Genomic DNA, 19,190 nt, shown 5'->3' on the forward strand with positions numbered 1-19,190 from the left:
AACAGCCGTGGGAGGGGAATTCTCGTTTATAAAAACTGCGCCCTTGGCAGGGTCCCGTCCTCTGCAACTCTTGCTCCGGGGTCCCCGCGCCAGAGACGCAGCAGCGCTCCCACCGCCCACACCCACCGCGCCCTCGCTCGCCTCTCCGCCGAAAGCCAGTCCGCGCCGCCGCAGCTGCCCAGCCCGCCACCACCCTCCGCAGTCATGTCCACCAGGTCCGTATCCTCGTCCTCCTACCGTAGGATGTTCGGCGGCCCAGGCACCGCCAGCCGGCCGAGCTCCAGCCGGAGCTATGTGACCTCGTCCACCCGCACTTACAGCCTGGACGGCGCGCTGCGCCCCAGCACGGGCCGCAGCTTGTACGCCTCGTCGCCCGGCGGCGTGTATGCCAAGCGCTCCTCGGCTGTGCGCCTGTGGAGCGGTGCCCCCCGCGTGCGGACGCTGCAGGACTCGGTAGACTTCTCGCTGGCCGACGCCATCAACACCGAGTTCAAGAACACCCGTACCAACGAGAAGGTGGAGCTGCAGGAGCTGAATGACCGCTTCGCCAACTACATCGACAAGGTGCGCTTCCTGGAGCAGCAGAACAAGATCCTGCTGGCCGAGCTCGAGCAACTCAAGGGCCAGGGCAAGTCGCGCCTGGGGGACCTTTACGAGGAGGAGATGCGGGAGCTGCGCCGGCAGGTGGACCAGCTCACCAACGACAAGGCCCGCGTGGAGGTGGAGCGCGACAATCTGGCCGAGGACATCATGAGGCTCCGGGAGAAGTAAGGCGACGCCCACCCCGGGTTAGAAGAGGGGACGGGGCCCCAGTGAGGAGCTGCCACGCCCTTGGGTGTGGCAGAGACGGGGCTGCTGAGGGGACTGCAGGGGAGCGGGAGACTGTGGCTTCGGTGACACAGCCCCTCCCGGAACCCAGACCTTGTAGGTTGCATTTCCCCTCTACCCCCCACTCATTGCCTAAAGAGCTCCCGTTTCAAGTTACAGATTTCTTTAAAGTACTGCTTTGCAGACGAAGGCCCTTGCAAACCGACGAGCGCAGTTTCTCCAAACTTAGAAAGTTTCCTGGCCCCTCCTGGCGGGCTGCCAGCCCTGGGGTGGAGGAGGGAGGAAGGGATGGCTGTGCAGAAAGCGAGACAAAGGAGTTGCAGAGGCGTCTAGGGGAGGGGTGGCGGCGACTGTGATTTCTTTTCCACACTGCGGCCCAGGTCACGCGAAAACTTGCCGAGGGTAGCAGCGCTAAAAGCTGCAGCCGCGGGATGCCGGCGAAGGTGGCGCAGCAGCTTTTGTCTCGGGGCGCGGGATGGGGTGGTTGGGTGTGGCCGCCCCACTCCTCGCGGTTTCCCAGTTCCCCTTTGGTTAATGTACAACTATTGCAGGTTGCAGGAGGAGATGCTTCAGAGAGAGGAAGCCGAGAGCACCCTGCAGTCCTTCAGACAGGTTTGTAGATCCTCTTTCCAACCCACCACCGGCCCCCACCCAACCGACCCACGGCCAGGGGCAATTCTAAAAGTTAACTACTCCAAGGCTAATAGTGCAAAACTTCACGTCTGTGCTCAAAGCCCCCTAGTGGCAGAAAGACCCCAGATTGGAGCTTCTCTGAATAAAAACCCTTGGATCATTTAAACTGTGCCTTAGGACATAAAGAGTCTAAGTTTTTACTTTGTTTCCAGATTTTTTCCAAAGAATTTTTTTCCCGTTAATTTTTTCGCAACACATTGCTAATCTGATTCCAACAGTTACAGTCTGAGTTAGACTGTGATTTCCTAAATCAAGTTGGCTAACTTTTTACAAGGCCAGCAAAAGCGCAATTCCACCCTGTAGTTAAAAATGGAAAACATGCTGGAGGATAAGAAACTTAGTTTAACTGGAATTAAGCTAGCAAGTTTCTCCTCTGCAAATTCTATTGTGACTCTAAAGTTAGATGGAAGTATAGCTATGCACAACTATTTTGTGATCTAATAAGGGTGAAAAGGAGCCATCTGTCCCCTCGCTGAAAGGTATTAATGGTTTCTCCGGGCTTCACTATGGAATGCAGATACAGACGTTCTGGCTAGTGTGGTGGCTGAGGATGGAAATAATAGGAGTCTTTGTGCTCCCAGAGAATCTTTGCAACAGGCTACATTCTTATTGAATATGTAATGATGTAAGCACAGTTCTAATTGGACACAAGTATTTGCTAACATCCGTTATCTAATATCTGGCCCAGATTTGTGAAGTATGTGATGTGACAAGTTCTTAAAGCTACAGTCTTGCCTGACGTTTGGAAAAGCCTTTATTTGGTCATTGTACACTTTAGCATTCTCTCCATAAATAAAGAATAACCCTCAGGCTGAAGAATGGAATTTTAATTTAAGAGTTTTTTTGTTTGTTGGTTGGTTGTTTTTTGGGGTTTTTTTTTTTTTTTTTTGGCTCCAAAGTTGGATAGACTTATAGGATTTTTTAACTTAAAATTGGAATTAAAAAGCAGGAAGAGTTCTCAGGATAGATTTATTATCTTGAATATTTATTGGGATTGGCTGTAAAAGTACTCTCAGATGTATAGTCTAGAATAACATTTTGAAACAAATATATTTGCCCGATTAATTTAAACAGCAATATGTGGTTCATTTTAGTTCATTTGTGGAGTAGTGAGTTAATATAGAACAATGTCAGTATAAAAGATCTCAATAAATCACAATTGTAGGAAAACTAAAAAACGATCTGTTTAATGATTAGATGACATCTGTTATATTCTCTTCAATAAAGTAGAATGTCACATTGCACTTTTTTTATAGAGGCAAAAATGAATTTTTTTTCCCAAGCCTGATTGTTTTTTAAATCATCACCCATTTCTCATTCACTTTCCCATGAAGGCGACATAAGTATCTCAACATTTTAAGGCTGTAAAACTATAAACTGTACTCCAAATATAATTGCTTAAAAGATCAGAGGTATCAAAATCCTCATGAGTTGCAAAATTACACATCCTGATTTGGAACGTAGCAGTTTACAAACGGTAGAAACTCGGAAGGAGAGCCAGAGCAGCAAGAATTCTACACATACAGTAGTTTCATCATATGCAAATGCTTTGACTAGTCATTCTGAAACTAACTGAGCTGACAACAGTGCTAGATGAAAAGAAGGGAAACACTTGTAGGATGAGGTAGAGTTTCAGAAGAAAAATAGTCTACCAGAGAAAGCAAAGCAAATACAGTCACAGTTACATTTCTTTTCCTGATTTGTCTGACCCGCATCTTTGGCAACACCAATTCTGAATTAGAATATAAATCTAGCCTGGTAACCTGAATGCCAGACGACTCCATATTTGCTTTGGAACATAAGAATATGATTCAGAAGATTTGAGTGGAGAATAAAAAAGAGCTTATACACTGAAACTTTTGAAGTGCAAACTTTTGTTCTACACATACTCATGTATTTATGAAGTTGTGATATTTGATCGATTCCTATCTACATTATTTCATGACATCACAAAAAAAATCTTTAAAATGCTGTGGCATTGATTTTCCAGATTAAAAAAAAAACTTTACTGATATAATACAGATTCCGCAATAATTCATTCAGTGCAATTTACTGTGTTGGCATACATTTACTTATTTTTAAATTGTGTATTAGTCACCTTGAGAAAAACATTTTGAAGCAGAAATGCATTTGCCAAATTAATTTAAACACAGCGAAGTCTGGTTCATTTTAGTCATTGAGCATTATAATCATCATACAACACAGGGAGTCACAATTCAAGTTTGTTAATGAAGAGAAGAAATAGTACATTAAGCACTGGGTGATTTATATTCAAAGGTCATAAAATCTGTTAACACCCTTAATGGTAAATACAATAAGCTTATATGGTTAATTTAAAATGAATAAATGAGGTAAGCCACAACTTGTAGCATCTTCCATGTCCTGTCTTTTCTCTTTTCAAAATAGGATGTTGATGGTGCTTCTTTGGCACGTCTTAACCTTGAGCGTAAAGTGGAATCCTTGCAGGAAGAGATTGCCTTTTTGAAGAAACTCCATGACGAGGTGAGTGGAGTCACTTTCCGTGAATGAACGTGGTTGAAGCTGCTCCTATACTTGGCGTGGCCGACCTTCGGTCTGTTCTTTCTTCAGGAAATCCAGGAGCTGCAGGCCCAGATTCAGGAACAGCACGTCCAGATCGATGTGGATGTTTCTAAGCCTGACCTCACGGCTGCCCTGCGTGACGTACGTCAGCAGTATGAAAATGTGGCTGCCAAGAACCTTCAGGAGGCTGAGGAATGGTACAAGTCCAAGGTATGAACCAAGCCAGTGTGGCTGGAACAACAGGAAAGCATTTTGTTCTACAAATGCTGTACCCGTCTCTGATTCTTAAATACCCTTTAAATCCAGTGAGAAAGGTGGCTTTAAGTTCAAGTTTTGTTTGTTGTTACAGCCTCCCCACTACTCACATTCCCTAACCTCCCCCCAGAAGCAGACCCCCTTCCCATTACCCTATTTTGATTCTACTTCAGAGTAAACCCCAACACCATGACCTTGACCTCCGCCCTTTTTAAATGGGATTAACAAAGTGAGTTTCTACTTGAAAATATCAGCGTCAGTATTCCACTGCTCTTTCTCCGGTTTTCAAAACAGAAATTCAGACACTTTTTGGCAGACATTGAGCTTTGAACTTAAAATATAAAATCTGGTTTGTATTGTGATTTGTTTGTTTGCAATTTTTAAGCTTTCTCATTTGTCCAGGTAAGGTAGCATCTTAGAATTGAGTCACTTAGATGGTCTACATTTCTGATTTCTTCCGACAGTTTGCTGACCTCTCTGAGGCTGCTAACCGGAATAATGATGCCCTGCGCCAGGCGAAACAGGAGTCAAATGAGTACCGGAGACAGGTGCAGTCCCTCACCTGTGAAGTGGACGCGCTGAAAGGATCTGTGAGTATCACGCCACCATAAAAGAGGGAAAGTTACCCTGTTGGATCTATTCAGTTGACCAAGCTCATGGCGACATCTGAGCAAAACTTCAAATGAATATTTTCATACAAAGAAAATAAATTGTCAAGACATGTTCAAAAGCACTTGAGATCTGAAGGTTGTTAGCTTGTGTATATTATGCTTCCAATAAGAAAAAAATACTTGTGTTCTCCGCCTAAAATCGGAGGAGTGTTTACCATTTGCCACTAAGGAAAATGGTTGCAAACGTTCAGTAAACTGTTCTGGGAATAGCTGGGCTTTTCTGGCACTTGACCTGAGAAGTCTTTCTCATCTCCTGTAGAATGAGTCTCTGGAACGCCAGATGCGTGAAATGGAAGAGAACTTTGCTATGGAAGCTGCTAACTACCAAGACACTATTGGCCGCCTGCAGGATGAGATTCAGAACATGAAGGAAGAAATGGCTCGTCACCTTCGTGAATACCAAGACCTGCTGAATGTTAAGATGGCTCTTGACATTGAGATTGCCACCTACAGGAAGCTGCTGGAAGGCGAGGAGAGCAGGTATGGAACAAGGACTTGTGTGCATCAATTAACAGCTGCCATTTGCTAGGTATTATGCCACTTGCTTTACATACCTTATCTTATTTCATCTTCAGAACCTTTCTTCAAGGTAGCTGCTTACCGCTTTTTGTAAATAAGGAACCTTAGATTCAGAGAGATTGAGTGACTTGCCCTAGTCAGTTAATAGCAGAGCTGGGATTTGAACCTACGATTCTGTGAAAGCCAAAGCTCCTCCCACTCTATGATGCCTCCAGCTCAAGCCCCTGTGGAGAAAAGGCTTGGAGTACAAAATTTAAATGTACTAATGAGACCAATCAGGGTAAACGCTTCTGAAGCAAATCCCTCACTTATGAATTACAAGAGTAAATTTTATGTGATGAGAACGAGGAGTGTACAAATGTGTTCCTTGTTCTTCAAGTGGTTTTCTCAAAACTTTACTGTTTTTCTTTACCTTTTTTAGGATTGCTCTGCCTCTTCCAACCTTTTCTTCCCTGAACCTGAGGGGTAAGTATTTGATTGCTCTTTAGGAAAAATTTTAGGAGCTTGTAACTATTCTGTTTCTAAAGCACACATTTTTAAATGATACTTGAAAAATGCCAAGGGAAAATTCGATAAAACATCTATAATTTTGAAACCTAAGTACTGTCTTACCTTCTCTGCAAACTCCCATTTTACTTCCTTCTGATGGAGTACATATACTGCAGGAGTCTGTCTCATATTGATTGCTTCAGTGGCATCAGACCCTGAGTTTTAAAATAGGTGACATTCTTTAGAATTATTTTGAAAGTAGTGCTTTAAACAATCGTGAACAAAAATCAAAATTATGTGAGCAAAATAGTTATTTGTCTTTTCAAAATTTCATTTTTACACATTTGGGGCCTTCGTTTTCTTTATTCAGAAACCAATCTGGATTCGCTCCCTCTGGTTGACACCCACTCAAAAAGGACACTTCTGATTAAGACGGTTGAAACTAGAGATGGACAGGTTAGTATCTTTAAATCAAAACTGGAATAATCTCAGTTGTAACCCTCATCATGCAGAACCAACATAACTTTCCAAGTTTCCCAGTAAATTACATATAATTAGTAGGGTTTTTTCTTTCTCATGCTTACTGGGGTAATTTCATCTTTAGCATGTAGGATTATATTTGATTTGAATTTTACCTTTTTTAACAGGTTATCAATGAAACTTCTCAGCATCACGATGATCTGGAGTGAAAATTGCACAGAGTTGGTGCAGCAATATTATTACCAGCAACAATAAAAAAGAAATTCATTTCTTAAAGAAACAGCTTTTAAGTGCCTTTCTGCAGTTTTTCAGGAGCGCAAGATAGATTTGAAATAGAAATAAGCTCTAGTTCTTAAGAACCAACACTCCTAAAAGATTTAGAAAAAAGTTTACAACGTAATCTAGTTTATGAAGAAGTCTTGTGCTAGAATACTTTTTAAAAAGTATTTTTGAATACCATTCAAACTGCTTTTTTCCAACAAGTATCTGACCATTGTGTCTCTGCTTCAATAAATCTTTGAAATCTGTTTCGGTGTCTTATTTGATAATATATAAACAATTCTCTAAATTTTATGAGGCTGTGTTTTAGTTAAAAAATTTTTTTCCTATTGGTTAGTTTGCCACAAAAATCAAGTTTAGGTCAACTTATAAATTAAACTTGTATAGTTCTTAGTTTGGTCATTTTAGATAGACTTCACTTTTTCAATTAATTTACAAATAAATGATATAAAAATAATTTGTGCAAAAATGGTAGATCTTTTCATGAAATGAGTTCAGATGGGTAATTTCAGTTCTAACAAACTTCCTAAAATTGAAACTTTGATAAAGTGAAAATTTTTTTCCATTTGACTTATTTTGCTAACCATACTGTGTCAGACAGAAAAAGGCAAGAACCATATGAATTCACTCATGTGGAATATAAAACTGAAAGGTACAAATAAGACAATAACTCAGACACAGACAACAGTACCAAAGGGAAGGGGGTGGGGGAGGATGAAGAAAGTAAAGGGGTCAAATACATAGAGACAGATGGAGACTTGACTGGGTGGTAAATACAATGCAATATACAGATGACGTGTCATAGAATCGTACACTTGAAACCTATATAACTTTGTTAACCAATGTCACCCTAACAAAATTTTAAAAAATGAAAACTTTTTTTTGGTATATAAACGTATGAATAGCACAAACTCCACTAAGAATTGAAGCATAGGACAACGGCTGTATCTTCCATTAGCAACGTGCAGAGAAAAGGAACAAGTTCGTGAAGTCTCAATGTGAAACTAGTCTGCTTTTCTTTGTGTAATATCTATATATGTGATATCTAACTATATCTACCTATAGATATAGATAGTTTTAAAGACCTTTGTATTTGAGGAATGTCAGACACACAAAAGGAAATTCCTACCCTTTCCCCTAAATATGTGGTGAAATGATGCTAAGTCTAATAAGCTTTCGAAACCCGGAGCAATGAGAATGAAGTATAGTCATGAAAAGCTGACTGAATAGGCTCTAGGAGGATGGAGTGTAGGTAAATTAGAAGAGAGAAGGTCTTACCTAGAGACGAAGCTGTGATGGTCGATTGTGCATTCTGGAGTAAAACTCGGTAAATTCCTGAACTTCTTGAAGTCCCAATTTCTTATATAGCTATGAATCCCCTGTCCTGGAATGATGTGGTTGGCATTTGTTGTAATTTTTAGGTGTTTGCGTCTTCTCCTCTCCAGAGTTCCTGAGGGGAATAGAGAGATAGTTCATGCAAAGCCTGCCCACGTACCGGGTACTGTGCCAAGTGACTTTATAATGTTAGCTGTGACTTTCATCATTTTCATTACTGCAGGTACCACATGAGTAAAGAAAGGACTGGCTAGGGAGGGATGTGACCCCTAGCTAAGGTGACGTTCCACCCTAGTTTCCTTAGGGTTAGGCTTACTTATTAGTAATGGCCCCTTTCAGACTCATAAGTGTACTAATTTGAACAGTAGATTATATCTGGTCATCCTACTCTTAGCAGAATCTTATAGGAAAGGGTATCCTTGCTGAGATTCCTTGAGTGTCTCTGCCTTCAACACCCTCCCCCCCACCCCCATATCTGAATAACTGACATGTTAAATGGCATCATCAGCATTACCAGAGCAAACATCCAAGTCTTTGAGGCCTTAAGACACTTTTTCTATTTGATTCTTGGTTTGTTTTCTGTTCTTTAGCTATTCTTGCCACATGACCCTTGGCCTCCTAACCCTATTTCTTCTCTCATTTCTACCTACCTTTGGCCTTTTAGGATCACCCAGGGAAGACACCAGCCCCACGTCGGTTTTCTTCAGGCATATGATCCTTTACTCAAAAATAAAATCAAAGCCATAGCTTAGTTCAGCAGAAAATGAACTAGGATGACAACTTATATGCCTATATACTTTGAGACTAGTGCGCTCTCCACTCTTAAAATTTCCTCACGACTCTTTCTAAAACCACTTTCCTGAAATGGAAAAGATGAGCTGGCCTGCCTTATCTGTGACTGTCAGAAATTAGCCCTTAATGAAAAGCCCGGCAGGGCCCACCTCATAGGAATTCAAATCTATTGAAGTCTTTTTTATTTTTATCTTTAATTATACTGTTAGCATTTTCCTTATCTTCCATTTTGAAAAAGTAATAAAAGGAAATGATGTTTTCACCACCTATGGCGAAGCAAAGATTAATGCTTGGTTCTTTTATGTACAACATTAATCCAAGATTAAAGGATATTAAAAAATAGTAGGGGACGGGGAGAAGGAAATGATGACATAAAGTGTAAGTCTGAAAAGAGTTACCAAGGGGATTGCGAAGTCCATGGAAATAATGTGAAAATTAAGTCCCGCTAAGTTTTCTCATGGTAGTAACAGATGGAAGAGGTGGTTTGTGAATGAAATAAGTGTCTGATTTAGTTATAGCATGTAGGATCCACCTTCCCATGACCAGCCTCTGACGAAGGCACGAGGAAACTAAATCTCTCTTCTGAGGTTGCAAGACCAAGGGAGTAGGGGTGTGTGCAGTGTTGGGGGTGGGAGAGAGGGGCTGGGGGGGCACCAGCGTCCGCTCTCGTTTTCCTGAAAGGAAGGATAAAGCAGAAGCTATGCCTGCAGGAAGGCTCTCTCACCAAACCTGCCAGACTCCAGTTAAATCAAGGGTCTGTATTCATCCTCCCAGGCTGCCTTAACAAAATACCACACACTGGGTGGTGTAAACAACGAAAATTTATTTTCTCACCATTCCGGAGGCTAGAATTTCAAGATCAAGGTGTTGGCAGGGTTAGTTCCTTCTGAGGCCTCTCTCCTTAGCGAATCTCTTCTTATAAAGAAACCAGTTACAGTCGATTGTCACTTAACGATGTCACCTATTGCTCCCAGGCCACACACTATACGGCATGTTACTGTATTGAATACTGCAATTATGACACAATGGTATCTGCATATCTAAGCATTGAAAAGCTACAGTAAAAATGCAGTATACAAGATTTAAAAAAATGATACACCTGTCAAGGGGCACTTACCTTGCATGGCGCTTGCGGGACTGGAAGCTGCTCTGGGTGAGTCAGCGAGCAAGCCGTGAGTGATGCGAAGGCCTAGGACGTTCTGTCCACTGCCGCAGACTTGATACACACTGTCCCACAAGCCCTCCCCCTGCTTCTTTTCGACAGGTTCAGAAATAAAACACTGAAACTGTCAATGCTGGTTCCCGGACAGGGATGTAGGCTGGAATGATTGGAAATATTGAGGAGAAACTGGCCAGATGAGGCATAGATCACCATAATAGTGACGGTCAGGAAGGAGTGAAAGGTGACTTGAGGCTCAGCAGGAATAAGACATCAAAATGGAGAGATGAAGGCACATCGGGGATTGCCATGGCAACGTGGTTTTGGCTACTGCATTTTGGAGCACTGGTCACATTAAGGAGCTTTGTGGTATTTATTAAAACAGAGAGAGTTTTTAGCAAAAAGAGGGTACAGAACTGAGAACATAATATTTTGACTTGGGAAATTTATTTTTGGTTCCACTGACCCTATCTGGCACAAAGGGCTCTCTCTGACATTGAATGGCTGGAAGAAATAAAACTTACCTGTGTTTTCCATCATTACAACCTAAAACTATTTCCAAAGTACAGGGACAGGCTGGCTCCATGCTGCCTCAGAGAGCTTTCACTACAGTGGTGGTGGCACCTGGTCCACTCGACATGGTCACTCCTCTGGGCCTGTTATCCTTGCACAAGGTCTAAAGTCCTCAGACAAGAATCCTCAGCAATGTGCTGTGAAGGCCAGTGAGCAAGACCTGGGTGGGCTATAACGCCCTCCGAAAGACAAAGCTGGGAGAACACGTTTCTCTGTGGCTGACTGACTGGCGTGTAACCTGGGCATTCGGAATGGGGGTGCTGTGAGAGAAAAGCTAGTACCACTCCCCACAGACATGGCTCCTGTCAGCTGGGACCGTCACTTCGTTATGCTCCCGGAGATGGAAGCCATATGTTTCCTTGCTGCACTACACAAATCTAGCAATATATTTTTAAAACATACACATGTATTACAAACATATAAAAGGATGATAAATGTTGGGTATATGCAGCTCAGGGACACGAGATTATTTTAATATTAAAATTAATTAACATAATTTAACATTTTACCACCTTAAAGGAGAAAAGCATAAGGTCTGCTTAATAGATACAGAAAAAACATTTTATAAAAGTCAACATGTTATTATAAAAACTTTTAGAAAAATGAGAATATAAAGGACCTTTCTTAAATTGATATGAAGTAGATATGAGAAACCAATAGTAAACATAAAAAACAATAATGAAATCATATAACTATTCTTTTTAAGATCAAGAAGAACAAGGATACCCACTGTCTCCATTTATAGTCAATATTGTAATATAGGAAAAAATAAGGAATTAAAAAGTATAGTAATAGAAAAGATAAAACTGTCATTAATTGCAATGATACTATTGCTTATTTGGATAACCTAAAACTATCCCCAGATTATGTACAAAGAAAAGCAAAAGAAGAGATAAGACACTCTTTTAGATAAGGTAAAATAAGATAAACATCAAGATAGGAAGATACATCTTACCAGAGAGGGCTTTTGTAAAATATAATAGTGTAGTATTAGTGCCGAGATAAACATCAAGAGAATAGAATAGAGTGTCCCAAATAAACTCGTGTACCTTAGTCAGCTTGGACTATTATAACAAAGGCCATAGACTAGGTGGCTTAAACCACAAACATTTATTTCTCACAGTTCTGGAGGCCAGAGGTCCAAGATCAAGGTGCTGGCAGATTCGATGTCGCAAGAGCTCACTTCCTGGTTTGCAGACAGACACCTTGCTGTGTCTTCACATGGCGGAGAGAGAGGTCTTTGGTTTCTTCTTATACAAGCACTAATTCCATCATGAGGACCTGCTCTTATGACTTCACCTAACCCTAATTACCTCCAAAAGCCCCACCAGAGCAAAAGACTTCTCCAAGGGGGGTAGGGCTTTCAACATATAAATTCTGAGGAGGCGCAGACATTCAGTCCATAATGCCAACTATATGGAAACTGGCTTTATGATAGAGTGAGCATTGTTCTAATATACATTAATTGGAAAATCATTTTGAGAAGGATCCTTAACAGGGAAGTGTCACCATCGCATACTCAAAGCTTTTTCTGAAGGCTTTCTGTAATATGGACCCAGTATTTTCTTGCTGGTCACTTCCATCCTGGTCTGGAAGCAATGTGCGCCTCCTTGAGGAAAAGAGATGATAACTGGATAGTTTTAATGTCCCTCAAGAGTTGCCAAAGATTTATCCCATACCTATTTGTTCACCTCTAGGAACAAAATTAATTTAAAATCTATAGTCTAAAGTTAGCCCTAGGAAGCTTTTCTCTTCCCATTCATTACCTATTTCAACACAGCACAATATATCTCATGTTTCAATTCTAATTAAATATGTATAATATAAAATGCCATTGTATACTCTAATACGTACATTATGGGTATAGTCAGATAATCGAATGTTCTACTCATCGCCTCCAGATAAACTCTTCCTTTCAATGATTTACTGATCATAAATTGTTCACTGCAAAGAAAAAAAAAAATAGATAGGTTGGAAGCTGTGCCCAGGTGGTAGACAGGATGAAATGCCAATGAAACAGTGCCATCAGGTCCAGGCGGAACACCTTTCAAAACGTTTCTCCCGTTGGACAGAAACAGGCAATTTTTGTTCCAGTTGCCATGTGCTTCGGCAGATCATTCTGGCTGTTCTGAGCAGTCACCTTGTGAGCCCATGAGTTACGGTTTGAATTCTTTCACTTCAAACTGACAGAGCCAAGCTGTTCTAGTCAGTGATTGGATATACTCAGACTGAGGCCTGGCTCTCAGTACCATGGGGTAATGACCTTTCCTGGCTTGATCATAAAGGTTTCCTGACAATATTGTGTTGATGAGATTTTATGGTTTTCGATAAAATCAAAACGAGTGAGATTTTGGGATGGGAACCAACTTCGAAAACGGTCGATCAGAAAAATTACCAGGTGGCCCATTCCACAGCAACGGTCACGTAATTTGGCGAAGGGACCTTCTTTTTAATAGATCTCTCTAAATAAAATCTGAGTTCATAGAATTTGAGCTCACCAGAATCACACAAAGTTGAATTTCAAATACCGGGTGTGTGTTCTACAAATATGTTATAAACATATCCCTGCCCAGAATGGACAACTGTGCTTTAGGCCAAAGCTTGAGAAGATGAAGTATAGCATACAACCAGCTGCCCAGGGGAGAGAGAGGCATGCGTTTTAAGGGCAGGGGACCCCCAAAACTGTAACACGGCCAGACGGTGGGCGGGCTTTCTCAAACTAATCAGAGTCAGCAGCAGCTAGGTTGCCTTGGGAAGTGGGTGTCCATGCCGCTGGACGCACGTGCAGCCTCTGAGTCTGCCACTGTGGCCACTCCATTCGTCTGTCCATCATTCCACTTCCTGGCCAACATCAACTGGCCAGTCATTTCATCTACTTCATTCTTTGGTGTCTCTTCTGTGGCAGGATGCTCTCCGGTGGGCATTAATATGTGATTCGAAAATCTCAGAAGTTTGTGCATCTCCCAGGTGCCCACCTACATGCCTCCACTCCAGCCCTCCTGTGTCTGACAATCCAGTGCTTTTCTTTCTCGTCCTTGACCAGCCAGTCACACTACTGCTCTCAGCCCCCAAATCTCTACATAGTCTCACCTTGGGCTACTTCTCCTTTTATGCCAGGTGCATACTTGCATCCCTGTCCATTAGGAAGATGCTTTTTCCCTCCCCACTAACTTTCAAGGTCGCCCCTGAACATGGCTGCAGTAGAGCCACTGGGAAGTTCAGCTTATACCCACAAATGACCAACCAATCTGTAAAACAGGTGCAAGTTTGGGCTGCTTGTATGGCACCTCTTCCTTCAATGGCCATAGGCATGGGCTGCGGAAGGGGTGCTTATGTAACCATAGAGAGTGACACAGGCATCTGGGCTACCTGCTCCTACAGCTTACCTGTGTTCTCTGGTCCTGCTCGGCCTCGGTTTGGGACGTACCATTTCCATCTTTACTAAGTCCCGCCAGGGGAACTGCTCCTCGAAAGATAGATAATGCCCCACTGCAGATGATCTGGCCTTCCTTTAGCACCCGGGGTCTGTGTTCCATTTCTCCCACAGGGTTTCTGTGAACTACACATAGCATCTTGCCTCACCACGGACCCCTCCCACACTGCAGACCCGCAGCGGAGGCTTTTCCCGCTCCGGGCTCCACAAAGCAAGCAGCCTTCAGCGTGACCTGGCGTTTAGACCAGAGCAGCACCCCGTGTGGAATCTGTTGCTTCCATAACCCAAAGATATCTTCTTTGGAGAAAGGGATACGAGACACAGTAATCATTTTTCACTTTGCAGGGAACATCGGGCATGCTTCTGACCACTCTACCCCAATACTTAAGGGGCGGGTCCTTGACTCTCACACAGTTGACCTCCCACCCTCTGGAGAGCGTGGTTTGTTTTGTTTTATTTTGTAGTTTTTAAGAAGGCCTCCATTATCATTGCCACCTCTTGTATGCATGGCGGCATAGACATGGTGGATCCACATGGTGGCCTGTGGGCTCTTTAGATCTCTTTGGATGACACTGTGACAGAGTGGGAAAGTTAACAGAAGCCTGGAGCAAAACTGTAAATGATTGTTCCTGTTCTTTCCATGTGAATGCAAAACTGTTTCTGAAAAGATTAGAAAACCTCCTTGCCCCACATTTGCCAAATCAGTGGCTGCATACCGTTTACCTGAGGCGTTATTAATATTCTCTTCATAACAATAATGGCACTTCCTGCACAGCAGCTGAAATTGAGACTCCTGCTCGGCTGAGCATGCAGTAGTCAATCCACAGTCACTTTCCTGGCTCCAGCTGGTTTATGCAAGGCTCAGACCGGTGAAGTAAACCAAGTCGTGAGCTGGACTATCGCCCTTGCGTCTTTGCTTTCTCATGGTGGCATGTCTTTGGGCTGTCCTGGGATGTGAAATTGCTTGCAATTCTGCCTTAACTGGGAGGGTGGAGAGGGGCGTTTCAGAGACTTCTGCTTGGCATCTCCGCACGATGATAGCTTGTAGCTCATAGGCTGCACGATCTTATTTAGGGACACTCTAACCATCAAGTATGTCCATCTCAATTATGTACTCAGGGGCTGGGAAAATGACCAGCAGTGGGTATGTGGACCCAGTGGACCCACCGTGAACTGGATTTTATTCAGGATTCGGTTTGTTTCCTGGCCCCCATAATCCTCCATTCCAGCAAGAGGTGAGAGGCATGGTACCGCTTTGGATTTCTGAATATCGTTGTCAATCCAGACCCTGTATCCAAAAGTCCTCAAAAGGTCTGGGTATTCCTCTTTCCTCAGTGTACAGTCACTCAAGTAAGTGACTATAGGTTCCTCTGGAGGAAGGATTTGGGAATACTACAGGAACTATTGCTGTGGCATTTCAGGGTTCTTTCTCTGACGCCCCCAGTCACCTCTTCAGTCCATGTGTTCTAGATCTACATCTGAAAATTGGCTCAAGCCTGAGAATGGAGAAAGGGATCAAAACTTTCTTACTGGGTGCGTTCCATCAGCCTTCTGCTCCTGTATTTTTGCCTTCTCTGGTTTGTAGAGATGAAGAAGCATCCTTGTTGGCTGGTTGTCTATCTTGTCCTTAAGGGAGCCAGGGTCTATTAACCATCTCTACTACTTACTGTGGGTCAAGCCCATTGGCTCCTCTTTCAACCTTGCTGGTTGTTTTGGTAAGTGTGGCTTCTTGGCTTCTCATGGTTTAAGGGACCCTGCATGGCCCCATCCTTAATCCCATTGACAAGCCCAGCCGAGTGTCCACTTCACTTACCATCCGTCTTGGCCTGCAGATCTCATCTTATCACTTGTTTTCTCTGACCACTCTCAGTCCCAACTGTGTCTGTTCAGATCTTCCAAGAAAGAGAAGTCAAGACAGAATTAGATGTACAAGAGATTGATTGGATAAAATGCCTGTGAAGGATGATAGAGAGGGATGGAGAAGTAGGAACAGAGAACCTTCAGATCGCAATGTAGGTCTGACCTCTATGAAAGCACAGAGGGAAGAAAGAATTGATTAAGAAGAGTCTCAGATTACAGTACTGCTCTAAAAAATGTCTTGGCTAGACCAATGAAGAGTCTTGAGCAAATCGTCCATTAGAGGGATCTTGCATCCAGCAAATGATCCTGTTTTAGCACACATCATGCTCAGTCATCAGCTGAGAAGAGCCTAGTGGTAGCATTGGCTGAGAACAAATACAGAGGTAGATCCCACAGTGTGACAGCTCGAGACCATCAATTAGCTACGTTGCATAGTGGGTTCTCTGGAAGGGGGTTCTGAACCTCTGTGGTCCCCCCTTCCAGGACCATATGATAATTCTTGTTAAAAAGGATTATGCAGCATAATCTGCAAAGATTTCTCTGGTCCACCACTGAGGAAAAAATGTTACACTATTAGACAGAGCAGTGCGTACCCCTTTCTTATTCCCTATTTCTTTAGACTGTACCCTAGCTCTATCTGTGTTTGAGGGAAGAAATCCATTACTTACCCATTCATCTCTTGATGGCCCTGCTAAAGTTTTGAAATGATCGTTTTCCTTTAACAGCCCCTCAAAGAGACATTCCTTGACTTCCTTCTTCCCTTCCTATTTCCTTACTCTACCTCATTTTTCTCCAACACACGTACGGGTGTCTATAATGTTATTACATATGCGTGTGTTTACTTGATCATTTTTCTGTGCCCTCAATTAGAATGTAAATTCCATGACAGAAGGGACCCCTTTGTCTTGTTCACAGCCATATCTTCAGCACAGTATGTGCTTAATATACCATTATTAAATGCATAAATCAAAATTTAGGCATGCAGCCTCCTCTACACATACCTAAAACCAGACCTTGATATAGGGAATGAAGATAGAGAAAAGATGTTCTCTGGTTACATTATACCTCACGATAATCCTATAAATCAAGCATTATAGTCCTCATTTTGCGGATGAGGAAACAGGTTTACAGAAGTTAAGTAATATTCAAAGTCGCCCAGCTTGCAAATTATAAAGTTGAGATTTGACTCCAAACCCAAAGCGTATGCTCTCAAGCATTATAGAATACTAACAACAACAAAACCTAGCTTGTAAGTAGACGAGCTCTGAGAAACGCTAGCTCCATATCCAAAAATTTTAACAGAAGGACTCTCACCATCAATCAACATAATTGCTAAATTACAAAACAGGCATCGTGAATAACCCTAAAGCACTTTGAGATTTTCCAGCTAACAATTGATTACATCCTCTTTTGCAAAGCGAAGTAAAACTGTTTGCTAATCAGGCCTCAGAAGGGCTTAAATGTTCCGTACAGAATATCTGAAATCTAGAGAACCATTAAGTCATTACCTAGTGCCAAATTGAATGCTACAGTGTATTTTTCTGGTATTTTAACTTGTCTAGCATCTAATGACTCAGAAAGTGTTTCTCTTATTTAATCCCTTTCAGGATTTTTTTACTGACCAGGATGCTGCTAATAATCTCCCTTGATGGGGAAGTTAGTCTCTTCAGATACCTGTCAAATGATTTTATGTGGTTAATCTAAAGCGAAGGTTAAAAAAAAGTAGCAAAATCGTTCTGGAAAGCAAACAAGAAAAAGCACTCAGCTGGAAAGAGTGTCATTGTTTTTATACATCCACTACTGGCAGGAGCAGAAAAAGCCACACAAATCAAGTACCGGTGTCTAAAATCAAATGTACGTCAACTTAAATCCTAGACTTCTGTTAAACTGATAAATTATTCAGCCTTCTTACACATTTAATAATGCTTTGAAACAGGTCTCAGAAAATATTTGCATATAAAATGCAATTTGAGAAATAAATAAAGCCTTGGTAGGAGGCTACTCGGGCTAACTCTGATAAAAGGAGTCAAAGCAAGCTGTCTGTCCTACTGGTTCCTTCCTGAGTCACTCTCTTCAAAGGGACATTCTTTGGGGGTTGGCCTTCACTATGGCAGGAGTCGCCTTAATTCCTGGAGAGTGAGCTGGGCTTGATTTATCAGCCAGAGGGCTTGACGAAATCTGCCTTTAGTAACCTTAACTGTTTCTTCCTAACCTTTGCACAGAAAGATCTCCTTGGGAGAAAATCTTTTATTTGACTCTATCCCCTAAAAAGTGAAAAGTGTGTGCGTGTGTGTGTGTGTGTGTGTGTGTGAGAGAGAGAGAGAAGAGAGAGAGAGAGAGAGAGAATTGCATTTGGATCATTAACACCCTTGAAGATATCTCAGAAGATCGTGCCAACCAAATGAAAACGTAGAAGAAACCACTGCCTGTTCTTCAAAGACAGTTAACAGTTGACAGAGTTTGATCTGGCAAAAACCCGAGGCCATGTGGTGTTCAAAGAAATACTGCCATCTACTGGTGGATCTAGAAGCCACTGGACTCTTCCAAGGGCCACCTTTAGCTGTTTGGGAGTGGAGGGTGGGATTAAGACACAACAGATACAACTCAGAACGATTCCTAGTAAAAATGAATGCATTACGACATTACTTCTGAAGTTTTCTACGATTTATTATAGTCTTTTTATCTACTAGATAGATAAGTATTGACTAAATCCCTACGCTAGAAACATTTAGACAGTGAGACCCAAAGTCAAGGGAAGAGCAAAATGAACCAGATTCCTTTCTAACATTTTATGATCCCCAAAAGTACCTCTTCAAAAACAGGGCTTCAAAAAGGCAGCAAGAACAATGGTAAATGATACGGCTTAGGCAGAAGATAGACCTGTGTTCAGATCCAGGAACCTCCATTTAGCTTTGTCATTTCTATCACTGAATCTCTCTGAATCTCTGAAGAAGATTAAGAATACTTACCCTGAATGACCATTAGAGGCAACTGACACGAAATGCCTACTCCCATTACTTAATATTTGAAGGACAGGAACTATCCTGGGACCATTTTGCTCTTGACTGACCAAGCCATGATTTAGGAGAGTGCTTCTCGAACCTTATGAATCGCCAGGGAACCTCATTAAAATGAAGGTTCTGATTCAGCCAAGCAGGGGCAGATACTGATGTGCCAAGTTTCTACCAGGCTCCCAGGTGCAGCTCCTGCTGCCGGTGGTGGATACAATACTGAGCAGCAAAGATCTATGGGGTCCGACGCCCTCTGGTGGTAAGGAGTGTTG

General features: G+C 42.3%; 1 protein-coding gene and 1 long non-coding RNA gene across 2 annotated transcripts; one reads left to right on the plus strand and one right to left on the minus strand.

The window, feature by feature from the left end:
- Nucleotides 1-51: 51 nt before the first annotated feature.
- On the plus strand, nt 52-7,003 carry VIM (vimentin). Its single transcript, XM_039877482.1, has 9 exons — nt 52-767; nt 1,380-1,440; nt 3,928-4,023; nt 4,111-4,272; nt 4,782-4,907; nt 5,248-5,468; nt 5,929-5,972; nt 6,367-6,452; nt 6,644-7,003. Exons 1-9 carry the CDS (start codon nt 205-207, stop codon nt 6,683-6,685), a joined length of 1,401 nt encoding a protein of 466 aa, XP_039733416.1. The 5' UTR covers nt 52-204; the 3' UTR covers nt 6,686-7,003.
- A 4,449-nt stretch (nt 7,004-11,452) lies between these two features.
- Nucleotides 11,453-18,494, minus strand: LOC120614642 (uncharacterized). The gene is made up of 4 exons (XR_005656031.1): nt 17,530-18,494; nt 15,861-15,939; nt 12,469-12,558; nt 11,453-12,223 (listed from the first exon to the last, which is right to left on the minus strand). It is a non-coding gene; the product is annotated as an uncharacterized LOC120614642 (long non-coding RNA).
- Between the last annotated feature and the right edge of the window lie 696 nt (nt 18,495-19,190).

The sequence above is a fragment of the Pteropus medius genome, unplaced genomic scaffold (assembly GCF_902729225.1).
Source record: "Pteropus medius unplaced genomic scaffold, Ma_sr-lr_union100, whole genome shotgun sequence".
NCBI classification, from domain to species: Eukaryota; Metazoa; Chordata; class Mammalia; order Chiroptera; family Pteropodidae; genus Pteropus; species Pteropus medius.

What these genes read in the sequence shown, in the direction of transcription:
- VIM (XM_039877482.1), top strand. Translation starts at nt 205, where the DNA reads ATGTCCACCAGGTCCGTATCCTCGTCCTCCTACCGTAGGATGTTCGGC. An exon ending in AGGAATGGTACAAGTCCAAG is followed by an intron (nt 4,273 to 4,781) that starts GTATGAACCAAG and finishes TTCTTCCGACAG; the next exon opens with TTTGCTGACCTCTCTGAGGC. An exon ending in CTGGAAGGCGAGGAGAGCAG is followed by an intron (nt 5,469 to 5,928) that starts GTATGGAACAAG and finishes TACCTTTTTTAG; the next exon opens with GATTGCTCTGCCTCTTCCAA.